General features: G+C 45.8%; 1 protein-coding gene across 6 annotated transcripts in view; it reads left to right on the forward strand.

The window, feature by feature from the left end:
- LOC112256568 (palmitoyltransferase ZDHHC14) overlaps positions 1-25,682 on the forward strand; it is a 139,904-nt gene that overhangs the window by 60,355 nt on the left and 53,867 nt on the right. For all 6 annotated transcript variants that reach the window (XM_042325457.1, XM_042325453.1, XM_042325455.1 and 3 more), the window contains 4 exons: positions 10,459-10,614; positions 18,412-18,549; positions 19,755-19,803; positions 21,560-21,662. In XM_042325457.1, coding sequence (XP_042181391.1) covers positions 10,459-10,614; positions 18,412-18,549; positions 19,755-19,803; positions 21,560-21,662 — 446 coding nt within the window. The remainder of the gene's footprint in view (positions 1-10,458; positions 10,615-18,411; positions 18,550-19,754; positions 19,804-21,559; positions 21,663-25,682) is intronic.

Here is a 25,682-nt window from a genome sequence, read left to right on the forward strand (position 1 = left end):
GTTAGCAGCTAATACTAATCGCTAGTTAGCTAGCAAATAAATGTACAGAGTCAGAACAAACATAATTAGTTATCCAGCATGATAATACCAGTGATGGTATGTTTGTGCAACAATATTTTCTAAATCAAAGAGGAATACGCAAAGCAAGAATATTTTACCTGCATGAAATAGCTAAGAGAAACCATTATAGGGTCCCATAGGAAACACTTATCAACACTTTGGTTCCTACCCTGTCACAATAACTCCTCTATGGCATTTTTGTTTGTTTTAAATTTTACCCCGTATTCTCCCCAATTTCGTGGTATACAATTGTTTAGTAGCTACTATCTTGTCTCATCGCTACAACTCCCGTACGGGCTCAGGAGAGACGAAGGTTGAAAGTCATGCGTCCTCCAATACCCAACCAAGCCGCAATGCTTCTTTAACGCAGCGCGCATCCAACCCGGAAGCCAGCCGCACCAATGTGTCGGAGGAAACACTGTGCACCTGGCAACCTTGGTTAGCGCGCACTGCGCCTGGCCAGCCACAGGGGTAGCTGGTGCGCGATGAGACAAACCCTCCCTAACCCGGATGACGCTAGGCCAATTGTGCGTCGCCCCACGCACCTCCCGGTCGTGGCCGGTTACGACAGAGCCTGGGCGCGAACCCAGAGTCTCTGGTGGCACAGCTAACCACTGCGCCACCCGGGAGGCCCTGGCATTTTAATTTGATGTCTTGTCAAACAACACTGTATTCAAAGTGCCCAATATTATATTCTAACTATAGAATTAGAATAATAATTATATTTCCATGATTCCAACAGCTCACCCAAGTGTTGCTCTAAATCGCAAGTCTAATCACAATTGCAACATTTGGTTAGAAATAAGGCCTGGATTGTTAGCCTAGGGTGTGTGCCTGCAGCCTGGGGCAATAGGAAGTATATTTGTGTGTCATAGCAGATGCTCAGTGTTATCACCATTTGGAAACCCACTTTTGTTACCCACTGAAGAGAAAGTGCCCCACAAATAACAGTTTATCTGTCTGCGGAAGACTCAACATCCAGGACAGGAGTTATGTAATCAGCACGCACGCACGCACACACATACTCAGACAGTACCCCCCCCAACACACACATACACACACACTCAAACAACATTTGATCAAAACCTACCCTACCTGATGTTTCTCCATGAATTTCAATCCCTTTTTGTCCAGCCAGCATTGGTTTCCTCTGGGAGATGGTTTCCGTTCTCTCAGGTCTTTTGTTGGGAAGATGATTATGATTGGTCCCCCTGACGGGGAGATAAAAGGCTGTGTGATGAGGCCTTGTAGATGGAGCCGCATGGCACATCAATAGAGCTGCTGCTGCTGGGACAGTAATTGCAGCCAGTTGAATTTTACCAAATGGGTCCAGACAAAGAGAGAAAGAAAAGCATAACTTGTCGAGCAATTAGTGGCCTGGGTTGGCCTCTGCTGTTACTGATGGCCACCTACCTTCTGTATGCCTCTGCATACTGGACACACACCCACACAGACCACTGTACAGTATGCCTCTGCATGTGTCTGAGAGGCAGAGAGAGTGCTAACTCAGGGAAAGTGTCTGTCTGTGTTGTCCTGGTCTCCCTGTGGGGCCCATCGGCCTCATTAACTCTCATCATGCAGACAGACGTACAGGAACCAACAGCAGCTGCTGGGACTTCCTGTCCTGTACAGAGAATGCTCATACATAGTCACAAATAGCAGGGTGTCTTCTCCTTGTCCCTCATCTGCACTGATGTGAAAGGCACAGTCATAGAAGGCATCCACCATATAGATAGTCTCCTTTTAAAGCAGTCTCCCTGAGGATTTAAGTTGACACCAACTGCTTAGGGCAAACTCCAGACTGACAAACTTATCCAGATTGACAGTCTTACGGGGGCTCGTTGGGACCGTTGCCTGAGTGGTGCCAAGCCCTGGAGCCCCCTGAAGAGAGAACAGTCTGACCTGAGTGTGGCTGACACACACACACACACACACACACACACACAGTCTGAAATATGGAGGGATGGCCTGTCAAGATGAGATGGGGTCTGGAGTGTTTGGCTTGATCCCCAGGGGTGTGAAAATAATGGACCTAATAATAGCCTATTGTGATGTTGACTTGACTTTCAGAAGTAAGCACTTGTATGTAGGCTACCCTTCTCTTTGTGTCGTTTAAAGTCCAGAATCTTAAGTCCGGTATCTCAGGTCATGGTCTTATTAAGCCTGTGGTAAGTGTTCTGTTGTGTTGTCAGTGAGTGAAGGTCCATCTGCTCATGCCCTGTTCTCATCCTCTACCTTTCACCTCCCTATCCCTGCAGGATAGCAATTACATTCTCTTTATACCCCGTCGAGATGGGCCTGTGCCTGGCAGACGCTTTGGCCGACATTGAATCCTCCTTGAGTCTCTCCTACTGTATGCCTCTCTGTGTGCTGGTTAGCTGTACCACTGCCCTCATCAACCCCTCTTATCACTACCTCCTCCTTTCAGCCCCCATCCTAGATCCAAACTGGCCTAGATCCAAACTGTGAAATCTGGAATATTCTGCACGTTTCTTGGGGGCGTCTGAAGTAGAGGTTGCATATAATCCTGCGTTGCATATAATCAATGCGGTGCCTGTTAATTTATCATCGAATCACAGCCTACTTCAACTTCGCCCAACGGGAATGATTTTAAAGAAGCGCATTCTCGAAAAATGTACCTAACCTTAAACATCAATGCCTTTCTTAAAATAATACACAGAAGTATATATTTTTTTAAACCTGCATATTTAGTTAAAATAAATGAATGTTAGCAGGCAATATTAACCAGGGAAATTGTGTCACTTCTCTTGCGTAAAGGGCAAGCATAGTCAGGGTATATGCAACAGTGTGGGCCACCTGGCTCGTTGCGAACTGTGAGCTAATTTGCATTTTTTCTTTACATAATTAGGACATAACGTTGAAGTTTGTGCAATGTAAAAGCAATATTTAGACTTAGGGTTGCCACCCGTTCGATAAAATACGGAGCAGTTCTGTATTTCACTGAAAGAATAATTGTTTTGTTTTCGAAATGATAGTTTCCGGATTTCTTTGTTTACTATATTATAATTAAGTCCATGATTTGATATTTGATAGAGCAGTCTGACTGAGCGGTAGTAGGCAGCAGCAGGCTCATAAGCATTAATTCAAACAGCACTTTACTGCATTTTGCCAGCAGCTCTTAGCAATGCTTGAAGCACAGCGCAGTTTATGACTGCAAGCCTATCAACTCCCGTGATTAGACTGGCAATACTAAAATGCCTATAAGAACATCCAACAGTCAAAGGTGTATGAAATACAAATGGTATAGAGAGAAATAGTCAACGTGTCATAATTCCTATGATAACTACAACTTTAAACTTTTTTTTCCCCCATGGCACATATTGCATTTTTACTTTCTTCTCCATCACCGTGCTTTTGCATTATTTAAACCAAATGTTTCATTATTTATTTGAGACTAAATAGATGTTATGTATTATATTAAGTTAACATAAGTGTTCATTGTTCATTCAGTATTGTTGTAATTGTCATTGTTACATATATATATATATATATATATATATATACACTGCTCAAAAAAATAAAGGGAACACTAAAATAACACATCCTAGATCTGAATGAATGAAATATTCTTATTAAATACTTTTTTCTTTACATAGTTGAATGTGCTGACAACAAAATCACACTAAGATGATCAATGGAAATCAAATTTATCAACCCATGGAGGTCTGGATTTGGAGTCACACTCAAAATTAAAGTGGAAAACCACACTACAGTGTGGACGTTGGGCCCTCATACCACCCTCATGGAGTCTGTTTTTGACCGTTTGAGCAGACACATGCACATTTGTGGCCTGCTGGAGGTCATTTTGCAGGGCTCTGTCAGTGCTCCTCCTGCTCCTCCTTGCACAAAGGCGGAGGTAGCGGTCCTGCTGCTGAGTTGTTGCCCTCCTACGGCCTCCTCCACGTCTCCTGATGTATTGGCCTGTCTCCTGGTAGCGCCTCCATGCTCTGGACACTACGCTGACAGACACAGCAAACCTTCTTGCCACAGCTCGCATTGATGTGCCATCCTGGATGAGCTGCACTACCTGAGCCACTTGTGTGGGTTGTAGACTCAGTCTCATGCTACCACTAGAGTGAAAGCACCGCCAGCATTCAAAATTGACCAAAACATCAGCCAGGAAGCATAGGAACTGAGAAGTGGTCTGTGGTCACCACCTGCAGAACCACTCCTTTATTGGGGGTGTCTTTCTAATTGCCTATAATTTCCACCTGTTGTCTATTCCATTTGCACAACAGCATGTGAAATGTATTGTCAATCAGTGTTGCTTCCTAAGTGGACAGTTTGATTTCACAGAAGTGTGAATGACTTGGAGTTACATTGTGTTTAAGTGTTCCCTTTATTTTTTTGAGTAGTGTGTATATATAGCAGATTTAAAAAAGCCATTTTTATAAATATATATATCAGATTCAAAAAAAGCTGTGTGTATGTATGTGTGTGTGTGTATATATATATATATATCAGATAAAAAAGGCCTTATGTATGTATGTACTGCATGTATGTAAGATACCGATTAAAATCAGCTTTTTTTGGACCTCCAATAATCGATATCGGCGTTGAAAAATCCTAATCGGTCGACCTCTATTCTGTAGTGTGAACATACAGTCAACTAGAAGTTGTGTCTGAGAGCGGAGCGGAAGGGAGCACCTCAGACGGGTAACGGGTTAACCTCTAGCGTCGAGCAATCCCGTATCCGGGAGCGTAATCATAGCCTCAAGCTCATTACCATAACGCAACGTTTCCTATTCATGAAAATCGCAAATGAAATGAAATAAATATATTGAAACACAAGCTTAGCCTTTTGTTAACAACGCTGTCATCTCAGATTTTCTAAATATGCTTTAACCAAAGCTACACAAGCATTTGTGTAAGAGTATTGATAGCCTAGCATAGCATTAAGCCTAGCATTCAGCAGGCAACATTTTCACAAAAACAAGAAAAGCATTCAAATAAAATAATTTACCTTTGAAGAACTTCGGATGTTTTCAATGACGAGACTCTCAGTTAGATAGCAAATGTTCATTTTTTCCAAAAAGATTATTTGTGTAAGAGAAATAGCTCCGTTTTGTTCATCACGTTTGGCTAAGAAAAAAAAACGAAAATGCAGTCACTTATAACGCCAAACTTTTTTCCAAATTACCTCCATAATATCGACAGAAACATGGCAAACGTTGTTTAGAATCAATCCTCATGGTGTTTTTCACATATCTATTCGATAATCTATCAGTGGTGGCAGCTGGCTTCTCATCAGACGGAAAACGGAAAAATACTGCAGCTGGAGATTACTCAATAATTGTGACGGAGGACACCAAGCGACCACCTGGTAAATGTAGTCTCTTATGGTCAATCTTCCAATGATATGCCTACAAATACATCACAATGCTGCAGACACCTTGGGGAAAACGTGGAAAAGGTAAGCTGACTCCTAGCTCCTCCACAGCCATATAAGGAGTAATTGCCATGAGGCGGTTTCAAAAAATGCGGCACTTCCTGATTGTATTTTTATCTGTTTTTTTTTCTGTAACATCAGTTCTGTGGCACTCACAGACAATATCTTTGCAGTTTTGGAAACGTCAGAGTGTTTTCTTTCCAAAGCTGTCAATTATATGCATAGTCAAGCATCTTTTCGTGACAAAATATCTTGTTTAAAACGGGAACGTTTTTCATCCAAAAATTAAAAGAGCGCCCCCTATATCGAAGAAGTTAAAAGGCAATTATTGAGCCTGGGTTTTCTTATGAGTTGATTAGACCTACTTTTGTTCATCGTCCTGTTTTATTTGTTTTTGTAAATACTTGTACAGTCGCCTGCTTAGTATCTTCATGTTTGTTAGTAAAAGCCTCAACCTGGGCAAGATAAACCACATCTTCCTCGTATGCCTCCTCACTGTTAAAATCCTACCGCATGGTTGACCTCACAGCTATACTTACTGTTAGCTGTCCTTGTTTGTAGGTTCATCTTTCATCTTACAGTACATGTTGATACAGTGGTAGCTGGCCAGTGGTTTTCCTGTTGATCCTGGTGGTCTAGTTGACTGAAAGGAAAGAGTAATGAATGTGAGAATTGGTAGCAGTTGTCTGGGCTCCTTGCCCAGTCATTCCATGAACATTTCATTAGTTGTTCTTCACAGACGATGGTGTTGTGCTCACAGAGCACTAGGGAGATTTTAATGTTTGTGAGGCTAGATGTGACTTTCATAATCATTATGCTGCAATGCTTTTCTCATTTTAGAGGCGACTTGATTGCCTCAAATGGACGCGGTTGGCTTAGACTGTTGACAACATGTAAACTACATTGTGTATACCAAACATTAAAAACACTTTCCTAATATTGAGTTGCACCCCCCCCCCTTTTTGCCCTCAGATCAGCTTCAATTCTTCGGGACATGGCCTCTACAAGGTGTCTAAAGCATTCCAGCATTCTTCCCACAGTTGTGTCAAGTTGGCTAGATGTCCTTTGGGTGGTGGATTGTTCTTGATACACACAGGAAACTGTTGATAATGAAAAACCCAGCAGCTTTGCAGTTCTTGACACAAATCGTTGCGCCTGGCACCTACTACCATACCCAGTTCAAAGGCACTTAAATATTTTGTCTTGCCCATTCATCCTCGGAATGGCACACACACTATCCATGTCTCAAGGCTTAAAAAGAATGTTTTAACCTGTCTACTCCCCTTTATTTACATTGATTGAAGTGGATCAATAAGTGATCATAGCTTTCACCTGGATCGACTTGGTCAGTCTGTCATGGAAAGAGCAGGTGTTCTTAATGTTTTGTACACTCTGTATATTTTTGTCTCCAAATCTTTATTTAAAACATAAATACATTTGCACAATAAGCACTTGTCTCTCAAATACATCATTACAGTTGTTGGTTATACGATCACGTATATCCTACCAACGGGACATTAAAAACTGTAATATCTTATGCTTCACCGAGTCATGGCTGAATGACGACATAAATAACATACAGCTGGTGGGGTTTAAGCTTTTTCGTCAGGATAGAATAGCGGCCTCTGGTAAGACAAGGGGTGTCGGTCTATGTATATTTGTAAACAACAACTGGTGCACGAAATCTAAGGAAGTCTCGCAGTTTTGCTCACCTGAGGTAGAGTATCTCATGATAAGATGTAGACCACACTATTTACTCAGAGTTTTTATCTGTATTTTTCGTAGCTGTCTACATACCACTACAAACAGATGCTGGCACAAAGACCACACTCAATGAGCTGTATACGGCCATAAGTAAACAGGAAAACTCTCACCCCGAGGTGGCTCTCCTAGTGTCCGGGGACTTCAATGCAGGAAAAATAATCAGTTTTACCTCATTTCTATTAGCATGTTCAATGTGCAACCAGAGTGGAAAAAACTCTAGACCACCTTTACTCCACACACAGAGACAGAGACTCGTACGTGCCCTCCATTTGGCAAATCTGATCAGAATTCTATCCTCCTGATTCCTGCTTACAAGCAAAACCTAAAGGAGGAAGCACCAGTGACTCGGTCAATAAGAAAGTGGTCAGATGAAGCAGATGCTTAGCTACAGGACTGTTTAGCTAGCACATACTGGAATATGTTCTGGGATTCTTCCGATGGCATTGAGGAGTACTCCACATCAGTCACTGGCTTCATCAATAAGGGCATCGATGACGTTGTCCCCACAGTGACCGTACGTACATACCAGAAGCCATGGATTACAGGAAACATCCGCACTGAGCTAAAGGGTAGATCTGACGCTTTCAAGGAGCGGGACTCTATCCCGGAAGCTTATAAGAAATCCCGCTATGCTGTCCGAAGAACCGTCAAACAGGAAAAGTGTCAATACAGGACTAAGATTGAATCATACTACACCAGCTCTAACGCTCGTCGGATGTGTTAGGGCTTGCAAATTGTTGACGACTATAAATGGAAGCACAGCCGCGAGCTGCCCAGTGACACAAGCCTACCAGACGAGCTAAATTACTTCTATGCTCTCTTTGAGGCAAGCAACACTGAAACATGCATGAGGGACTAAGATCTTTAAACAGGTCAATATTCACACGGCCGCAGGGCCAGACAGATTACCAGGACGTGTACTCTGAGCGTGCTGTGACCAACTGGCAAGTGTCTTCACTGACATTTTAAACCTCTCCCTGTCTGAGTGTAATACCAACATGTTTCAAGCAGACCACCATAGTTACTAAGGTAACCTGCCTAAATGACTACCGACCCGTAGCACTCACGTCTGTAGCCATGAAGTGCTTTGAAAGGCTGGTCATGGCTCACATCAACACCATTATCCCAGAAACCCTAGACCCACTCCAATTTGCATACCACCCCAACAGATCCATAGATGATGCAATCTCTATTGCACTCCACACTGTCCTTTCACACCTGGACAAAAGGAACACCTATGTGAGAATGCTATTCATTGACTACAGCTCAGCGTTCAACACCATAGTGCCCTCAAAGCTCATCACTAAGCCTAAGGACCCTGGGACTAAACACCTCCCCCTGCAACTGGAACCTGGACTTCCTGATGGGCCGCCCCCAGGTGGTAAGGTTAGGTAACAACACATACACCACACTGATCCTCAACACGGGGCCCCTCAGGGGTGCGTGCTCAATCCCTTTTTTTAATCCCGTTTTTTTCATGACTGCATGGCCAGGCACGACTCCCAAGACCATCATTAAGTTTGCCGATGACACAACAGTGGTAGGCCTGATCACTGACAACGACAAGACAGCCTATAGGGAGGTCAGAGACCTGTCCGTTTGGTGCCAGGACAACAACCTCCCTCTCAAAGCATTGCCCCCTCTTTTATGCTGCTACTCTCCATTTATTATCTATGCATAGTCACTTTAATAACTCTACCTACATGTACATATTACCTCAATTACCTCGACTAACCAGTAGCCAGCACATTGACTCTGTACTGGTACCCCCTGTGTATAGCCTCGCTATTTTTATTTTACTGCTGCTCTTTAATTGTTTGTTACTTCTTTTTTTCTTTCTTTTTTTTCTTAACTGCATTGTTGGTTAAGGGCTTGTAAGTAAGCATTTCACTGTTGTATTCGGCGCATGTGACAAATAACATTTGATTTGGTTAGCTAGCTAGTTATTTTTTGCCATATTAGCATAGACATGACACAAAGACATGGTATCAATAATAAAATACAAACTGAAACGAGCCACCTATGATTCCCCACATGGGAGCTTGTCATTGTTGCTAGCTATCTGACCATTCAGAATCCTAATAAAGCACGCCTTCTGGCCACCAATGCGTGTGCATCATTTTTTTATATTTTTTATAGACGTCAACACAATAACCCTAGTGGAGAATGACAGGAGTTCTTTAGAACATTATCCGTCAGTGTTTCAATAGAATAATGATGAGCGGGCTCTCTTTACTGAGCTCTTTATTGAGCTTTATTGAGTGTGTGTGATTGTACCACACGGCGTATGAATGGTATGCAGTTCAGCTCAGCAACTTCTTCTGGGCTTTCTACTCTCTTTGTTGGAAGCTCTCTTTGATGGATGTTGAGATACTAATTCTCCTTCTGCTCATTCACTCACTCCGTGTTTGACTCTATCCCTCTTTCTGTAGAGAGGAGGAGAGGATGATGAGGCTGCGTTGATCGCACTGAACATGGGCTGAAAGGAGATGTGCTTTTCCTGTTGAGTTGCGTACACATACACACCACTCCAGCTCTGCCACTGGGCTCAGAGGCACACCATGATCTACACACACACACACAAGAGAGAGCTATAGAAACGAGCATGGGAGTAATGGGGAATTGGTTATACCGTTTGTGCTTTTGAAATGACCATAATCATCCGCCCAACAACATCTCCCCTCATCATGTCAATCATCCTCTCTGTTAGAAAGCTGTTTGACACCACTCTGAGGGGAAAAGCATGCGTTTCTGCAGAGAAAACAACCAGTTTGCTGAGACATTCATTGCGAGCAGAGAGAAGGGCATGTTGCTCTGAGCAGGTTAGAACAGTCACAGTGTGACGTCATGAGAGAAGGTGCTGAGCAGTTAGTCTTCTCTGGCTCTTTCTGCTTCCAGAGCCAGACATGAATGAACCAACATATTTGAAAAGGCTTTTCACTTCTGCTTTTATCATGACCAGTACTATACGAACTATACGAACCAATAGGTCTACTTGACAGTCACAGTTCCATATTGACTTCATTTTTGGTTCCTGTACCGCTCTACAGTGCCAGCTCTGTGCTGGATAGTACTACCCTCCTCCCATAGTGTGTAACTATCCAACTCTTCAAAAGCATAATTTGGCATGACAATGAATGAGGCTAGGATTGCAGCGTATTGCTTGCCAAATTGAATAACCATGTGATTTGAGGCTAATGATACCCACTTCTTCTCTCTGACAGATGTAGCCAACGGTTCTAGTTCGGGTTACCGGCCGCCCCCCAGGACGAGAGAGGTGGTCATCAATGGGCAGACGGTCAAGCTCAAGTACTGCTTCACCTGTAAGATCTTCAGACCACCGCGTGCCTCTCACTGCAGCCTTTGTGACAACTGTGTCGGTGAGTCATCTTGTTAGGACCGCACACATGCTGGGACGATGTGCGGACTGAAGGAGAAGTGGGTGTGTTTGCTTATGTGTGCATATATATATATATATATATATATATTATATATATATATATATATATATATATATATATATATATATATATATATATATATATATAATTATTATTATTTTCTCTCTTCTTTTTTTTTCACCTTTATTTAACCAGGTAGGCCAGTTGAGATCAAGTTCTCATTTACAACTGCAACCTGGCCAAGACAAAGCAACGACAAAAACAACAACACAGAGTTACACATAAACAAACGTACAGTCAATAACACAATAGAAAAGAAAAATAGAAAAATCTATGTACAGTGTGTGCAAATGTAGAAGAGTAGGGAGGTAGGCAATAAATAGGCCATAGAGGCGAAATAATGACAATTTAGCATTAATACTGGAGTGATCGATGTGCAGATGATGATGTGCAAGTAGAGATATTGGGTGGCAAAAGAGCATGAGGGTAAGTAATAATATGGGGATGAGGTAGTTGGGTGTGCTACTTACAGATTGGCTGTGGCAGCTGATGCTTAAAGTTAGAGAGGGAGATATAAGACTCTAGCTTCAGTGATTTTTGCAATTCGTTGGCAGCAGAGAACTGGAAGGAAAGGCGGCCAAAGGAGGAGTTGGTTTTGTGGATGACTAGTGCAATATACCTGCTGGAGTGTGCGCTACGTGTGGGTGTTGCTATGGTGACCAGTGAGCTGAGACAAGGCTGGGCTTTACCTAGCAAAGACTTATAGATGACCTGGAGCCAGTGGGTTTGGTGACAAATATGTAGTGAGGGCCAGCCAACGAGAGCATACAGGTCACATTGGTGCATAGTATATGGGGCTTTGGTGACAAAACGGATGGCACTGTGATAGACTACATCCAGTTTGCTGAGTAGAGTGTTGGAGGCTATTTTGTAAATTACATCACTGAAGTCTAGGATCGGTAGGATAGTCCATTTTACAAGGGTATGTTTGGCAGCATGAGTGAAGGATGCTTGGTTGCGAAATAGGAAGCCGATTCTAAATTTAATATATATATATTTTTTTACTAGCCTTTAAGAGCAGTTGGAGGCCACGGGAAGGAGTGGTGTATGGCATTGAAGCTCGTTTGGAGGTTTGTTAACACTGTGTCCAAAAAAGGGCCAGATGTATACAGAATGGTGTCGTCTGCGTAAAGGTGGATCAGAGAATCACCAGCAGCAAGAGCGACATCATTGATGTATACAGGGAAAAGAGTTGGCCTGAGAATTGAACCCTGTGGCACCCCCATAGACTGCCAGAGGTCTGGACAACAGGCCCTCCGATTTGACACACTGAATTCTGTCTGAGAAGTAGTTGGTGAACCAGGCGAGGCAGTCATTGGAGAAGCCAAGGCTGTTGAGTCTGCTGATAAGAATGTGGTGATTGACAGAGTCGAAAGCGTTGGCCAGGTCCATGAAGACGGCTGCACAGTACTGTCTTTTATCGATGGCGGTTATGATATTGTTTAGGACCTTGAGCGTGGCTGAGGTGCACCCATGATCAGCTCGGAAACCAGATTGCATAGTGGAGAAGGTACGGTGGGTTTCAAAATGGTCGGTGATCTGTTTATTATCTTGGGTTTCAAAGATTTTAAAAAGGCAAGGCAGGAAGGATATAGGTCTATAACAGATGTTGGCCGGGGTAGGGGTAGCCAGGTGGAAAGCGTGGCCAGCTGTAGAAAAAAAGCTGTAGAAAAAATGCTTTTTGAAATGATCGATTTATCGTAGTTTTATCAATGGTGACAGAGCTTCCTATCCTCAGTGCAGTGGGCAGCTGGGAGGAGGTGCTTTTATTCTCCATGGACTTTACAGTGTCCCAACACTTTTTGGAATTAGTGCACAGGAAGCACATTTCTGTTTGAAAAAGCTAGCCTTAGCTTTTCTAACTGACTGTGTGTATTGGTTCCTGACTTCCCTGAAAAGTTGCATATCGCGGGGCCTATTCGATGCTAATGCAGAATGCCACAGGATGTTTTGTGCTGTTCAAGGGCAGTCAAGTCTGGAGTGAACCAAGGGCTATATCTGTTCTTAGTTCTACATTTTTTGAATGGGGCATGCTTATTTAAGATGGAGAGGAATGCACTACTTAAGAACAACCAGGCATCCTTTACTGACGGGATGAGGTCAATATCCTTCCAGGATATCCGGGCCAGGTCGATCAGAAAGGCCTGCTCGATGAAGTGTTTCAGGGAGCATTTGACAGTGATGAGGGGTGGTCGTTTGACCGCGAACCCATTACACATGCAGGCAGTGATCGCTGAGATCCTGGTTGAAGACAGGAGGGCAATTTTGTCAGGATGATATCTTAGAGGTTGCCCATGGTTATGGATTTCGGGCTGTGCCTGGTAGGTTCCTTGATCATTTGGGGGAGATTGAGGGCATCTAGCTTAGATTGTAGGACAGCCAGGGTGTTAAGCATGTCCCAGTTTAGGTCACCTAACAGAGTACGAACTCTGAAGATAGATGGGGGGCGATCATTTCACATACGGTGTCTAGGGCACAGCTGGGGGCTGAAGGGGGTCTATAACAAGCGGCAATGGTGAGAGACTTTATTTCTGGAAAGGTTGATTTTTAAAAGTAGAAGCTCGAGTTGTTTGGGCACCAACCTGTATAGTATGACAGAACTCTGCAGGCTATCTCTGCAGTAGATTGCAACTCCGCCCCCTTTGGCAGTTCTATCTTGTCGGAAAATGTTATAGTTAGGGATTTTTGGTGGCCTTCCTAAGCCAGGATTCAGACACGGCTAGGACATCAGGGTTGGCGGAGTGTGCTAAAGCAGTGAATAAAACAAACTTAGGGAGGAGGCTTCTAAAGTTAACATGCATGAAACCAATGCTTTTACGGTTACAGAACAAACGAGAGCGCCTGGGGAATGGGAGTGATGCTGGGGGCTGCAAGGCCTGGGTTAACCTCTACATCACCAGAGGAACAGAGGAGGAGTAGGATAAGAGTACAGCTAAAGGTTAAAAGAACTGGTCGTCTAATGCGTTCGGAACAGAGAGTAAAGGGAGCAGATTTCTGGGCGCGGAAGAATAGATTCAAGGTATAATGTACAGACAAGGGTATGGTAGGATGTGAGTGGGGTAATTTTACCTTTTATTTAACTAGGCAAGTCAGTTAAGAACAAATTCTTATTTTCAATGACGGCCTAGGAACAGTGGGTTAACTGCCTGTTCAGGGGCAGAACGTTGTACCTTGTCAGCTCGGGGGTTTGAACTTGCAACCTTCCGGTTACTAGTCCAATGCTGTAACCACTAGGCTACCCTGCCACCCCGAAAAGCCTAGGCATTGTGTGATGATGAGAGAGGTTTTGTCTCTGGAGGCACAATTTAAGCCAGGTGAGGTCACCGCATGTGTGGGGGGTGGAACAAAAGGGCTAGCTAAGGCATATTGAGCAGGGCTGGAGGCTGTACAGTTAAATAAGAAATAAATCAATAACCAAAACAGCAATAGACGAGGCATATTGACATTAGGGTGAGGCACATGTAGCCGAGTGTTCATAGGGTCCAGTGAGTAGCTAGGCGAGCTTGAGGCACGGCGATTCAGACAGCTAGCAGGCAGGGAGATGGGCCTAGCTCGAAGCTAGTTCCAGGTGCTTGCTTTGGGACAGAGACGTTAGCCAGGAGTAGCCACTCGGATAGCAGCTAGCTAGCTGCGATGATCCGGAGTAAAGGTTCAGAGCTACCGGTAGGAATCCAGAGATGTGGTAGAGAAAAAGCAGTCCAATATGCTCTGGGTTGATATCGAGCTGTGCAGACTGGCAGGAATTGACCGGGCTGAGGCTGGCAGATGTCGGAGTTAACGGTAATGACCGCTAGCAGTGGCTAACTGACTACTAGCTAGTAGCTAGTAGGAGGTTCTGGTTCTAAAGTATAAAAATAGCAGATCCGTACCACATTGGTTGAGGCGGGTTGCAGGAGAGCATGTTCAGTCTGTAGATGGAAATTGTAATAAAAAAACTATATACACTGCTCAAAAAAATAAAGGGAACACTTAAACAACACAATGTAACTCCAAGTCAATCACACTTCTGTGAAATCAAACTGTCCACTTAGGAAGCAACACTGATTGACAATACATTTCACATGCTGTTGTGCAAATGGAATAGAAAACAGGTGGAAATTATTGGCAATTAGCAAGACACCCCCAATAAAGGAGTGGTTCTGCAGGTGGTGACCACAGACCACTTCTCAGTTCCTATGCTTCCTGGCTGATGTTTTGGTCACTTTTTAATGATGGCGGTGCTTTCAACTCTAGTGGTAGCATGAGACGGAGTCTACAACCCACACAAGTGGTTCAGGTAGTGCAGCTCATCCAGGATGGCACATCAATGCGAGCTGTGGCAAGAAGGTTTGCTGTGTCTGTCAGCGTAGTGTCCAGAGCATGGAGGCACTACCAGGAGACAGGCCAGTACATCAGGAGACGTGGAGGAGGCCGTAGGAGGGCAACAACCCAGCAGCAGGACCGCTACCTCCGCCTTTGTGCAAGGAGGAGCAGGAGGAGCACTGCCAAAGCCCTGCAAAATGACCTCCAGCAGGCCACAAATGTGCATGTGTCTGCTCAAACGGTCAGAAACAGACTCCATGAGGGTGGTATGAGGGCCCGACGTCCACAGGTGGGGGTTGTGCTTACAGCCCAACACCATGCAGGACGTTTGGCATTTGCCAGAGAACACCAAGATTGGCAAATTTGCCACTGGCGCCCTGTGGTCTTCACAGATGAAAGCAGGTTCACACTGAGCACATGTGACAGACGTGACAGAATCTGGAGATGCCGTGGAGAACGTTCTGCTGCCTGCAACATCCTCCAGCATGACCGGTTTGGCGGTGGGTCAGTCATGGTGTGGGGTGGCATTTCTTTGGGGGGCCGTACAGCCCTCCATGTGTGACTGCCATTAGGTACCAGAGACTGTCCAGGAGTTGGCGGATGCTTTAGTCCAGGTCTGAGAGGAGATCCCTCAGGAGACCATCCGCCACCCCATCAGGAGCATGCCTAGGCATTGTAGGGAGGTCATACAGGCACGTGGAGGCCACACACACTACTAAGCCTCATTTTGACTTGTTTTAAGGACATTACATCAAAGTTGGATCAGCCTGTAGTGTGGTTTTCCACTTTAATTTTGAGTGTGACTCCAAATCCAGACCTCCATGGGTTGATAAATTTGATTTCCATTGATCATTTTTGTGTGATTTTGTTGTCAGCACATTCAAATATGTAAAGAAAAAAGTATTTAAAAATAATATTTCATTCATTCAGATCTAGGATGTGTTATTTTAGTGTTCCCTTTATTTTTTTGAGCAGTGTATATACACGGGACAATCAAAACAGACATCCCACTGCTACGCCATCTTGGATCCATATTGGACATATATTTCTATGTCCCTTTGTGTTTGTGTGCTCTGCATGTACACGTAGCTAAAAGCTGTGTCATGTCACACGGACATCCCTCCATAGGAATGTTTAATAGAGCTATCTACTGCTAGGGTGTTCCGACCGATCAACCATGGGCCTCTCAGCCTCCCCTCCAGGCCCGCCAGAGCCTCAGTAATCACTGCTCAGCCTCCATAGAGCCACTGTCTCCCTCCTGTTGTGTTCTCCTGTCCTGTACCCAGAGACGGTTCCCATATGGCCAGGGATTTATGGGCTCATTAACGCCTAGCAGAGCCGAGGAAGATAGATGATAGAACATGAGAACAGAACGTTTCATAACTCACTGTGTGAATCACCCACCGTGGCGTGTTCTGTTGTGGGGAGGATGGAGCTGCATGTACCCACTGAACAACAACTTTCTCGGATTCCTTCTCTAGCTCCCTCTATCCATCCTTCTCCACCCACCTGCAGTGCAGTCTCTCCTTTCCCCTCTGTCTGTCCTTCTGACTGTGGCAGAAAAAACAGGCCACTCCCCGAGGCAGTGGAGGAAGAAGCAGGAGGATTTGCTTCTCTCTTCCACACGAGCAGTGAGCCTGCTCTCTCTAGGCTTCTTCTCTTTCTGTCTGGCCTGCCTGAGATTCCGTGACTTGCCTAGGGGTCTTCTCAACCTCCTCGACACAGAACACATGGCTGTGAGGAGAGGCCCTGCCAACTCCTGTCTTCCTCTCCTACTCTACCCAGCTCCCTTCATCCACTATTACCTCCTCGTAACATTCTCTGTTTTTCTCTCTTCCATAAGCTTCTCTCCCAGTTCCCAGATACAGCATGCAAATTCTCGATCATCTTGACATAGCTTGTAGCATGGAGATTTAAACTGCAGGTATCGCAGAGATGTTTATTTGATTCGTGTTCCAAATATAGAGTAATTACACAACAGTTTAAAGCTCTGAACAGTCAGCCTGGTAACACTACTGAGTGGTGTCTGAAGCAGTCAGCCTGGTAACACTACTGAGTGGTGTCTGAAGCAGTCAGCCTGGTAACACTACTGAGTGGTGTCTGAAGCAGTCAGCCTGGTAACACTACTGAGTGGTGTCTGAAGCAGTCAGCCTGGTAACACTACTGAGTGGTGTCTGAAGCAGTCAGCCTGGTAACACTACTGAGTGGTGTCTGAACAGTCAGCCTGGTAACACTACTGAGTGGTGTCTGAAGCAGTCAGCCTGGTAACAGTACTGAGTGGTGTCTGAAGCATTCAGCCTGGTAACAGTACTGAGTGGTGTCTGAAGCAGTCAGCCTGGTAACACTACTGAGTGGTGTCTGAAGCAGTCAGCCTGGTAACACTACTGAGTGGTGTCTGAAGCAGTCAGCCTGGTAACAGTACTGAGTGGTGTCTGAAGCAGTCAGCCTGGTAACACTACTGAGTGGTGTCTGAAGCAGTCAGCCTGGTAACACTACTGAGTGGTGTCTGAAGCAGTCAGCCTGGTAACACTACTGAGTGGTGTCTGAAGCAGTCAGCCTGGTAACACTACTGAGTGGTGTCTGAAGCAGTCAGCCTGGTAACAGTGAGGAGTGGTGTCTGAAGCAGTCAGCCTGGTAACAGTGAGGAGTGGTGTCTGAAGCAGTCAACCTGGTAACAGTACTGAGTGGTGTCTGAAGCAGTGAGCCTGGTAACAGCTCTAACACATTGGATTCCATTATAATGGTCCTCTCCATCTTGTCAGCTCCAAGTCCTCACACAGTCACTCAAGTTCCTAATGGAGGTCTCATAGGATGCTATTATCCATGTGCCCACAGTATCACTCATTCACAGACCAACTCAACTCAGCAGCAGAGTTTGGATAGCCTCCCTCCCTCTCCTCTGTGGAATAGGTTGTGTTTGAATAGGCAGCAGAAGCAGTCTGAAAGAGTAGCTAATCATGCCAGGGCTCAAAGGGAATGCTTACTTCCTGAAATGTACATGTAATGTGGATCACTTCCATTATAATCACAGTTCACATTCTGCCTGGGAGGTTTAGGTCGGAGTTTGGTTGAGTCAGGAAGGCACGGTGCTGTCTGTGTGTGACAGGTACTTGTAACTCAAAATAACAACCTTTTAATTTGGCATCAAGGTGGCAACAGTAAACTGTGTGTGGGGCATGGTTTAAACTGTGTGTCTGTGGTGCTTTGAAATGGACTGCTGTTTTCAGAGGCATTACTCTACCTGCCTTTGTACCTGCAGCCAGCTTCCTCTCAATGGCAGGTTGGCAGTGACTCAAAGCTCTAGTAAACTCTTGTGTGTGTGTGTGTGTGTGTGTCTGTGTGTATTTCTTTCCCAATTGTTGTTGCACTTGCTTAATGTGTCTTTAATGCACGTCTTTCTGTCTCTCCCCGCAGAGCGTTTTGACCACCACTGTCCCTGGGTGGGGAACTGTGTTGGGAAGAGGAACTACCGTTTCTTCTACATGTTCATCCTCTCCCTCTCCTTCCTCACAATCTTCATCTTCGCCTTTGTCATCACACACGTCATCCTGCGTAAGTAGTGACCAATAAAGAGTACACACCTCTTCATCCGGTCCTGGTTGTGTTGGAGCAGCCAACCAGCAGGCTCTAAGTGGGCGTTGTGAAGCCCAGCACTATTCTGGCTCCTTACCATCTCCCCCAAGTGTGAGATGATGTGTGGGTGGGAGAGTGGGTGGGTGGATGTGTGCTGGGCTGGGGAAAACGAACAGAAGAAAAGACAGACACCGTTAATCAACAGAGAATATTCTCTGCACTTCATGTCTCTTTTGTATCCTTCTCCAGATTGTGAAATATTGACTTTGTGGGCATGGGTGAAACAGAAATAAAACTCTCCCTCTTTCAGAGACGTCTGCTCTGTTAGATTGTCATCCCCCATCTCGACAACCAGGTTAACAAGCCTCTCTCCTGTACAGCCCATATACTTACCGTCGTCTTCTCAGAGGAGCTGTGGAGGGCACCCAGCTAGAAACACCTGTCACTGTTATGGATGAGAAGAGAAACACGGGGATCAATATGTCTCTGGTGACTGAATTTGGCTAGATGGCCATATTGGATTGTACTCCCTCTCCTCCCCTCTCTATCCTCCCTTTCCCCAGATGGCAGTTAAAATGGAATGGCAATTAAAGTGGGTGTGATCTGTCTTGCTCAGCCTCATCATACTTGCTGATGTCGCCCATTTGGTTTGAAGAGAAAAGCTACCGGGTGTTTATGGCGTATGATATCCAATCCACCCTGCACTGTTCAACGGAAACCTAGACACACAGCACACTCTGTAGGTTTATCACTCTGTTCGGTGCCAATACAGGCAGGTGCCTTCCTATCCGCTGCTCTCTGCACATCCATATACCTACCCTATCTGTCAAAGCGCTTCACTGTAGACTAACGGTGTTGTCTCTTTTTGAGAGAGGCTCTCACTCCCTAGCATTGTGCGAGATTCAGATAGTGTTGGTTTGACATACTGGTATGTTGTATGTAGTCAGCTTTGAGGGTGTTAGGCCCTATCCCCTACCAGCCTAAAGTACATCTGATTCACGCCGTTCAAAGTCGAGCTCTGTGGCTGACCTAATTGCCAGCTGTGATATACCGGGTAATTTGCCAGTGATTTGGATGCGAGGAATCGGATTAAAGACGATTTTAAAGTTCCTTTTGAGTTTAAATTTTTTTTTTTTTTAAAGATGAACTGTCATTAAACTCTCTCCTCTTGTCTCTCTCTGCAGGATCCCATCGATATGGGTTCCTCAACACACTCAAAGACAGTCCTGCCAGATATCCTTTTTTGCAATAGTGATCTAAATGCAAAGTGTGTGTGTGTGTGTCATGTTACCCTTGATCTCAGGCCTGTGCCATTCCTTGGCAATTGCGTTTACAGTTGCTAAGTGCAAGTGCCAACTTCCACTCCCTGTCTCTGCCATGCTGTGGCCTGTTCTGTTCCTCAGCCCCGCTGTGCATGACAGTTGTCCCCGATGACTCCTACTCTGATAGGCTTACATAGCCTCTGTCTCCCAGGCTTTCTCTCTCTCTCCCTCCCTCCCGCTTCATCTACAGTATATCTCTCTTGGTACAGTATTTGTCTCCCTCCATCCTCCTGCGTTCCGAACAGCCGGATTTGTCCGTGTCGTGTCCTCCCCAGAGGTTGACAGCTGCCTGGGGTGGAGAGGATGAGGAGGGTGACTCTAGCTGACCCTGTGGTTGACCCTGTTGTCATTACTGTCCAAAAGGCTGCAGAAGCTAGCTCACCCGTAGCCTCTGCACAACACTACTGGGACCAATTTGGTCACGTCACATAGATGGATTTTTCGAATGCTTTTTAGTTACGAATCGTCTTATGGAAAGCCTCGCTATTGTGCCGTCCTTACAACTCTTCTGTAACCTCTGTTAACGCAAGGTCATAGTCACCCCTCCATGCCGCTTATTTCTCAGACGCTTGTAGACGGTATTCTCCATTTCAGTGTCGCCAATAAGCTGCCGGCCAGGCTGCTTGATTTGCAAGCGTCTGTCCCTCTGTCTGCAGGGCGTCATTTGTCTGTGCGGGCGTGCTGCTACTCTCTCTCTCAGCGAGATACGGAGCACGCCGTGCCTGCTGGGGAGGAACCGCGTGGCGGGCTCGGCTGATAACACAGCAGCCTCGTCTCCTACGGCAGCACAGAGCTTTCAAGATGAGGCCTGATAACATCTCACCAATCTCCCGTATGTGAATGCTGACCTCTCTGCTTGTCCTTTAGAGAGAGAGAGAGAGAGAGAGAGAGAGAGAGAGAGAGAGAGAGAGAGAGAGAGAGAGAGAGAGAGAGAGAGAGAGAGAGAGAGAGAGAGAGAGAGAGAGAGAGAGAGAGAGAGAGAGAGAGAGAGAGAGAGAGAGAGAGAGAGAGAGAGAGAGAGAGAGAGAGAGAGAGAGAGAGAGAGAGAGAGAGAGAGAGAGAGAGAGAGAGAGAGAGAGAGAGAGAGAGAGAGAGAGAGAGAGAGAGAGAGAGAGAGAGAGAGAGAGAGAGAGAGAGAGAGAGAGAGAGAGAGAGAGAGAGAGAGAGAGAGAGAGAGAGAGAGAGAGAGAGAGAGAGAGAGAGAGAGAGAGAGATAGATAGATAGATAGATAGATAGATAGATAGATAGATAGATAGATAGATAGATAGATAGATAGATAGATAGATCCTGGAGTAGACAGTCATTTGATTAACTCTGTCTTGCCCAACGTCAGTAAGCCACTGGCTGTATGTGAATGACATCGGCAGCCCAGGGGAAGCTCCGTTACATAACTCCTCTCATCCTGAGATACCACTGCTCCTTATTCTCATCCTGAGATACCACTGCTCCTTATTCTGATCATGCTACTGTTTCACTGTGCCACCACTGCTGTTTCCAGTCAAATGGACATAGGGCCAGGACAGGCGTTGGCAGCAGGTCTATCCATAGCTGTTGGTACTGTGTGTAGGCTTGTGTCTTTTCTTCTACACTGCGTTTGACGTGTGTCTGTCAGGGAGAGAGAGAGCGGATGTGTGTGTGTGTGTTGGTTCCTTAACCCTTTGGTCACTGTGCTGGAGGTGGTGGTGTGTTTCTTCTCTGTCTGGTCCATAGTGGGCCTCTCTGGATTCCACACGTACCTGATCAGTTCCAACCAGACCACAAACGAAGATGTGAGTACATGTACGCAACACACACACTTCGCGCTACACCACAAATTAAGTAGGTGTTTAAGTGGATTCCTCTAAAATTTGCTGAAGTTCTTGTCTGTAAAACATCCAGTACCTACAAGGTTCCTCCATTCCCCCAACCTTCTCCTGTCTGCTACCAGATTACACATAGACACTACTAGACCCCCAACCTTCTCCTGTCTGCTACCAGATTACACATAGACACTACTAGACCCCCAGCCTTCTCCTGTCTGCTACCAGATTACATATAGACACTACTAGACCCCCAGCCTTACTCCTGTCTGCTCTGCCAGATTACACATAGACACTACTAGACCCCCAGCCTTCTCCTGTCTGCTACCAGATTACATATAGACACTACTAGACCCCCAGCCTTCTCCTGTCTGCTACCAGATTACATATAGACACTACTAGACCCCAGCCAGCCTTCTCCTGTCTGCTACCAGATTACATAGACACTACTAGACCCCCAGTCTCCTACCAGATTACCCCCAGCCTTCTCCTGTCTGCTACCAGATTACATATAGACACTACTAGACCCCCAGCCTTCCCCAGCCTTACTCCTGTCTGCTACCAGATTACATATAGACACTACTAGACCCCCAGCCTTCTCCTGTCTGCTACCAGATTACATATAGACACTACTAGACCCCCAGCCTTCTCCTGTCTGCTACCAGATTACATATAGACACTACTAGACCCCCAGCCTTCTCCTGTCTGCTACCAGATTACATATAGACACTACTAGACCCCCAGCCTTCTCCTGTCTGCTACCAGATTACACATAGACACTACTAGACCCCCAGCCTTCTCCTGTCTGCTACCAGATTACATATAGACACTACTAGACCCCCAGCCTTCTCCTGTCTGCTACCAGATTACACATAGACACTACTAGACCCCCAGCCTTCTCCTGTCTGCTACCAGATTACATATAGACACTACTAGACCCCCAGCCTTCTCCTGTCTCCTACCAGATTACATATAGACACTACTAGACACTACTAGACCCCCAGCCTTCTCCTGTCTGCTACCAGATTACACATAGACACTACTAGACCCCCAGCCTTCTCCTGTCTCCTACCAGATTACGCATAGACACTACTAGACCCCCAGCCTTCTCCTGTCTGCTACCAGATTACATATAGACACTACTAGACCCCCAGCCATCTCCTGTCTCCTACCAGATTACACATAGACACTACTAGACCCCCAGCCTTCTCCTGTCTCCTACCAGATTACACATAGACACTACTAGACCCCCAGCCTTCTCCTGTCTCCTACCAGATTACACATAGACACTACTAGACCCCCAGCCTTCTCCTGTCTCCTACCAGATTACACATAGACACTACTAGACCCCCAGCCTTCTCCTGTCTCCTACCAGATTACACATAGACACTACTAGACCCCCAGCCTTCTCCTGTCTGCTACCAGATTACACATAGACACTACTAGACCCCCAGCCTTCTCCTGTCTCCTACCAGATTACATATAGACACTACTAGACCCCCAGCCTTCTCCTGTCTCCTACCAGATTACACATAGACACTACTAGACCCCCAGCCTTCTCCTGTCTGCTACCAGATTACACATAGACACTACTAGACCCCCAGCCTTCTCCTGTCTCCTACCAGATTACATATAGACACTACTAGACCCCCAGCCTTCTCCTGTCTCCTACCAGATTACACATAGACACTACTAGACCCCCAGCCTTCTCCTGTCTGCTACCAGATTACACATAGACACTACTAGACCCCCAGCCTTCTCCTGTCTGCTACCAGATTACACATAGACACTACTAGACCCCCAGCCTTCTCCTGTCTCCTACCAGATTACACATAGACACTACTAGACCCCCAGCCTTCTCCTGTCTCCTACCAGATTACACATAGACACTACTAGACCCCCAGCCTTCTCCTGTCTCCTACCAGATTACACATAGACACTACTAGACCCCCAGCCTTCTCCTGTCTCCTACCAGATTACATATAGACACTACTAGACCCCCAGCCTTCTCCTGTCTCCTACCAGATTACACATAGACACTACTAGACCCCCAGCCTTCTCCTGTCTGCTACCAGATTACACATAGACACTACTAGACCCCCAGCCTTCTCCTGTCTCCTACCAGATTACATATAGACACTACTAGACCCCCAGCCTTCTCCTGTCTGCTACCAGATTACACATAGACACTACTAGACCCCCAGCCTTCTCCTGTCTGCTACCAGATTACACATAGACACTACTAGACCCCCAGCCTTCTCCTGTCTGCTACCAGATTACATATAGACACTACTAGACCCCCAGCCTTCTCCTGTCTCCTACCAGATTACACATAGACACTACTAGACCCCCAGCCTTCTCCTGTCTCCTACCAGATTACATATAGACACTACTAGACCCCCAGCCTTCTCCTGTCTCCTACCAGATTACATATAGACACTACTAGACCCCCAGCCTTCTCCTGTCTCCTACCAGATTACATATAGACACTACTAGACCCCCAGCCTTCTCCTGTCTGCTACCAGATTACGCATAGACACTACTAGACCCCCAGCCTTCTCCTGTCTGCTACCAGATTACACATAGACACTACTAGACCCCCAGCCTTCTCCTGTCTCCTACCAGATTACATATAGACACTACTAGACCCCCAGCCTTCTCCTGTCTGCTACCAGATTACATATAGACACTACTAGACCCCCAGCCTTCTCCTGTCTGCTACCAGATTACACATAGACACTACTAGACCCCCAGCCTTCTCCTGTCTGCTACCAGATTACATATAGACACTACTAGACCCCCAGCCTTCTCCTGTCTCCTACCAGATTACACATAGACACTACTAGACCCCCAGCCTTCTCCTGTCTGCTACCAGATTACACATAGACACTACTAGACCCCCAGCCTTCTCCTGTCTCCTACCAGATTACACATAGACACTACTAGACCCCCAGCCTTCTCCTGTCTGCTACCAGATTACACATAGACACTACTAGACCCCCAGCCATCTCCTGTCTGCTACCAGATTACACATAGACACTACTAGACCCCCAGCCTTCTCCTGTCTCCTACCAGATTACACATAGACACTACTAGACCCCCAGCCTTCTCCTGTCTGCTACCAGATTACATATAGACACTACTAGACCCCCAGCCTTCTCCTGTCTGCTACCAGATTACACATAGACACTACTAGACCCCCAGCCTTCTCCCTGCTACCAGATTACTATAGACACTACTAGACCCCCAGCCTCTCCTGTCTGCTACCAGATTACACATAGACACTACTAGACCCCCAGCCTTCTCCTGTCTGCTACCAGATTACACATAGACACTACTAGACCCCCAGCCTTCTCCTGTCTGCTACCAGATTACACATAGACACTACTAGACCCCCAGCCTTCTCCTGTCTGCTACCAGATTACATATAGACACTACTAGACCCCCAGCCTTCTCCTGTCTGCTACCAGATTACACATAGACACTACTAGACCCCCAGCCTTCTCCTGTCTGCTACCAGATTACACATAGACACTACTAGACCCCCAGCCTTCTCCTGTCTGCTACCAGATTACACATAGACACTACTAGACCCCCAGCCTTCTCCTGTCTGCTACCAGATTACATATAGACACTACTAGACCCCCAGCCTTCTCCTGTCTGCTACCAGATTACACATAGACACTACTAGACCCCCAGCCTTCTCCTGTCTGCTACCAGATTACATATAGACACTACTAGACCCCCAGCCTTCTCCTGTCTGCTACCAGATTACACATAGACACTACTAGACCCCCAGCCTTCTCCTGTCTGCTACCAGATTACACATAGACACTACTAGACCCCCAGCCTTCTCCTGTCTGCTACCAGATTACACATAGACACTACTAGACCCCCAGCCTTCTCCTGTCTGCTACCAGATTACACATAGACACTACTAGACCCCCAGCCTTCTCCTGTCTGCTACCAGATTACACATAGACACTACTA

Source organism: Oncorhynchus tshawytscha, linkage group LG08 (assembly GCF_018296145.1).
Source record: "Oncorhynchus tshawytscha isolate Ot180627B linkage group LG08, Otsh_v2.0, whole genome shotgun sequence".
Classification (NCBI taxonomy): domain Eukaryota; kingdom Metazoa; phylum Chordata; class Actinopteri; order Salmoniformes; family Salmonidae; genus Oncorhynchus; species Oncorhynchus tshawytscha.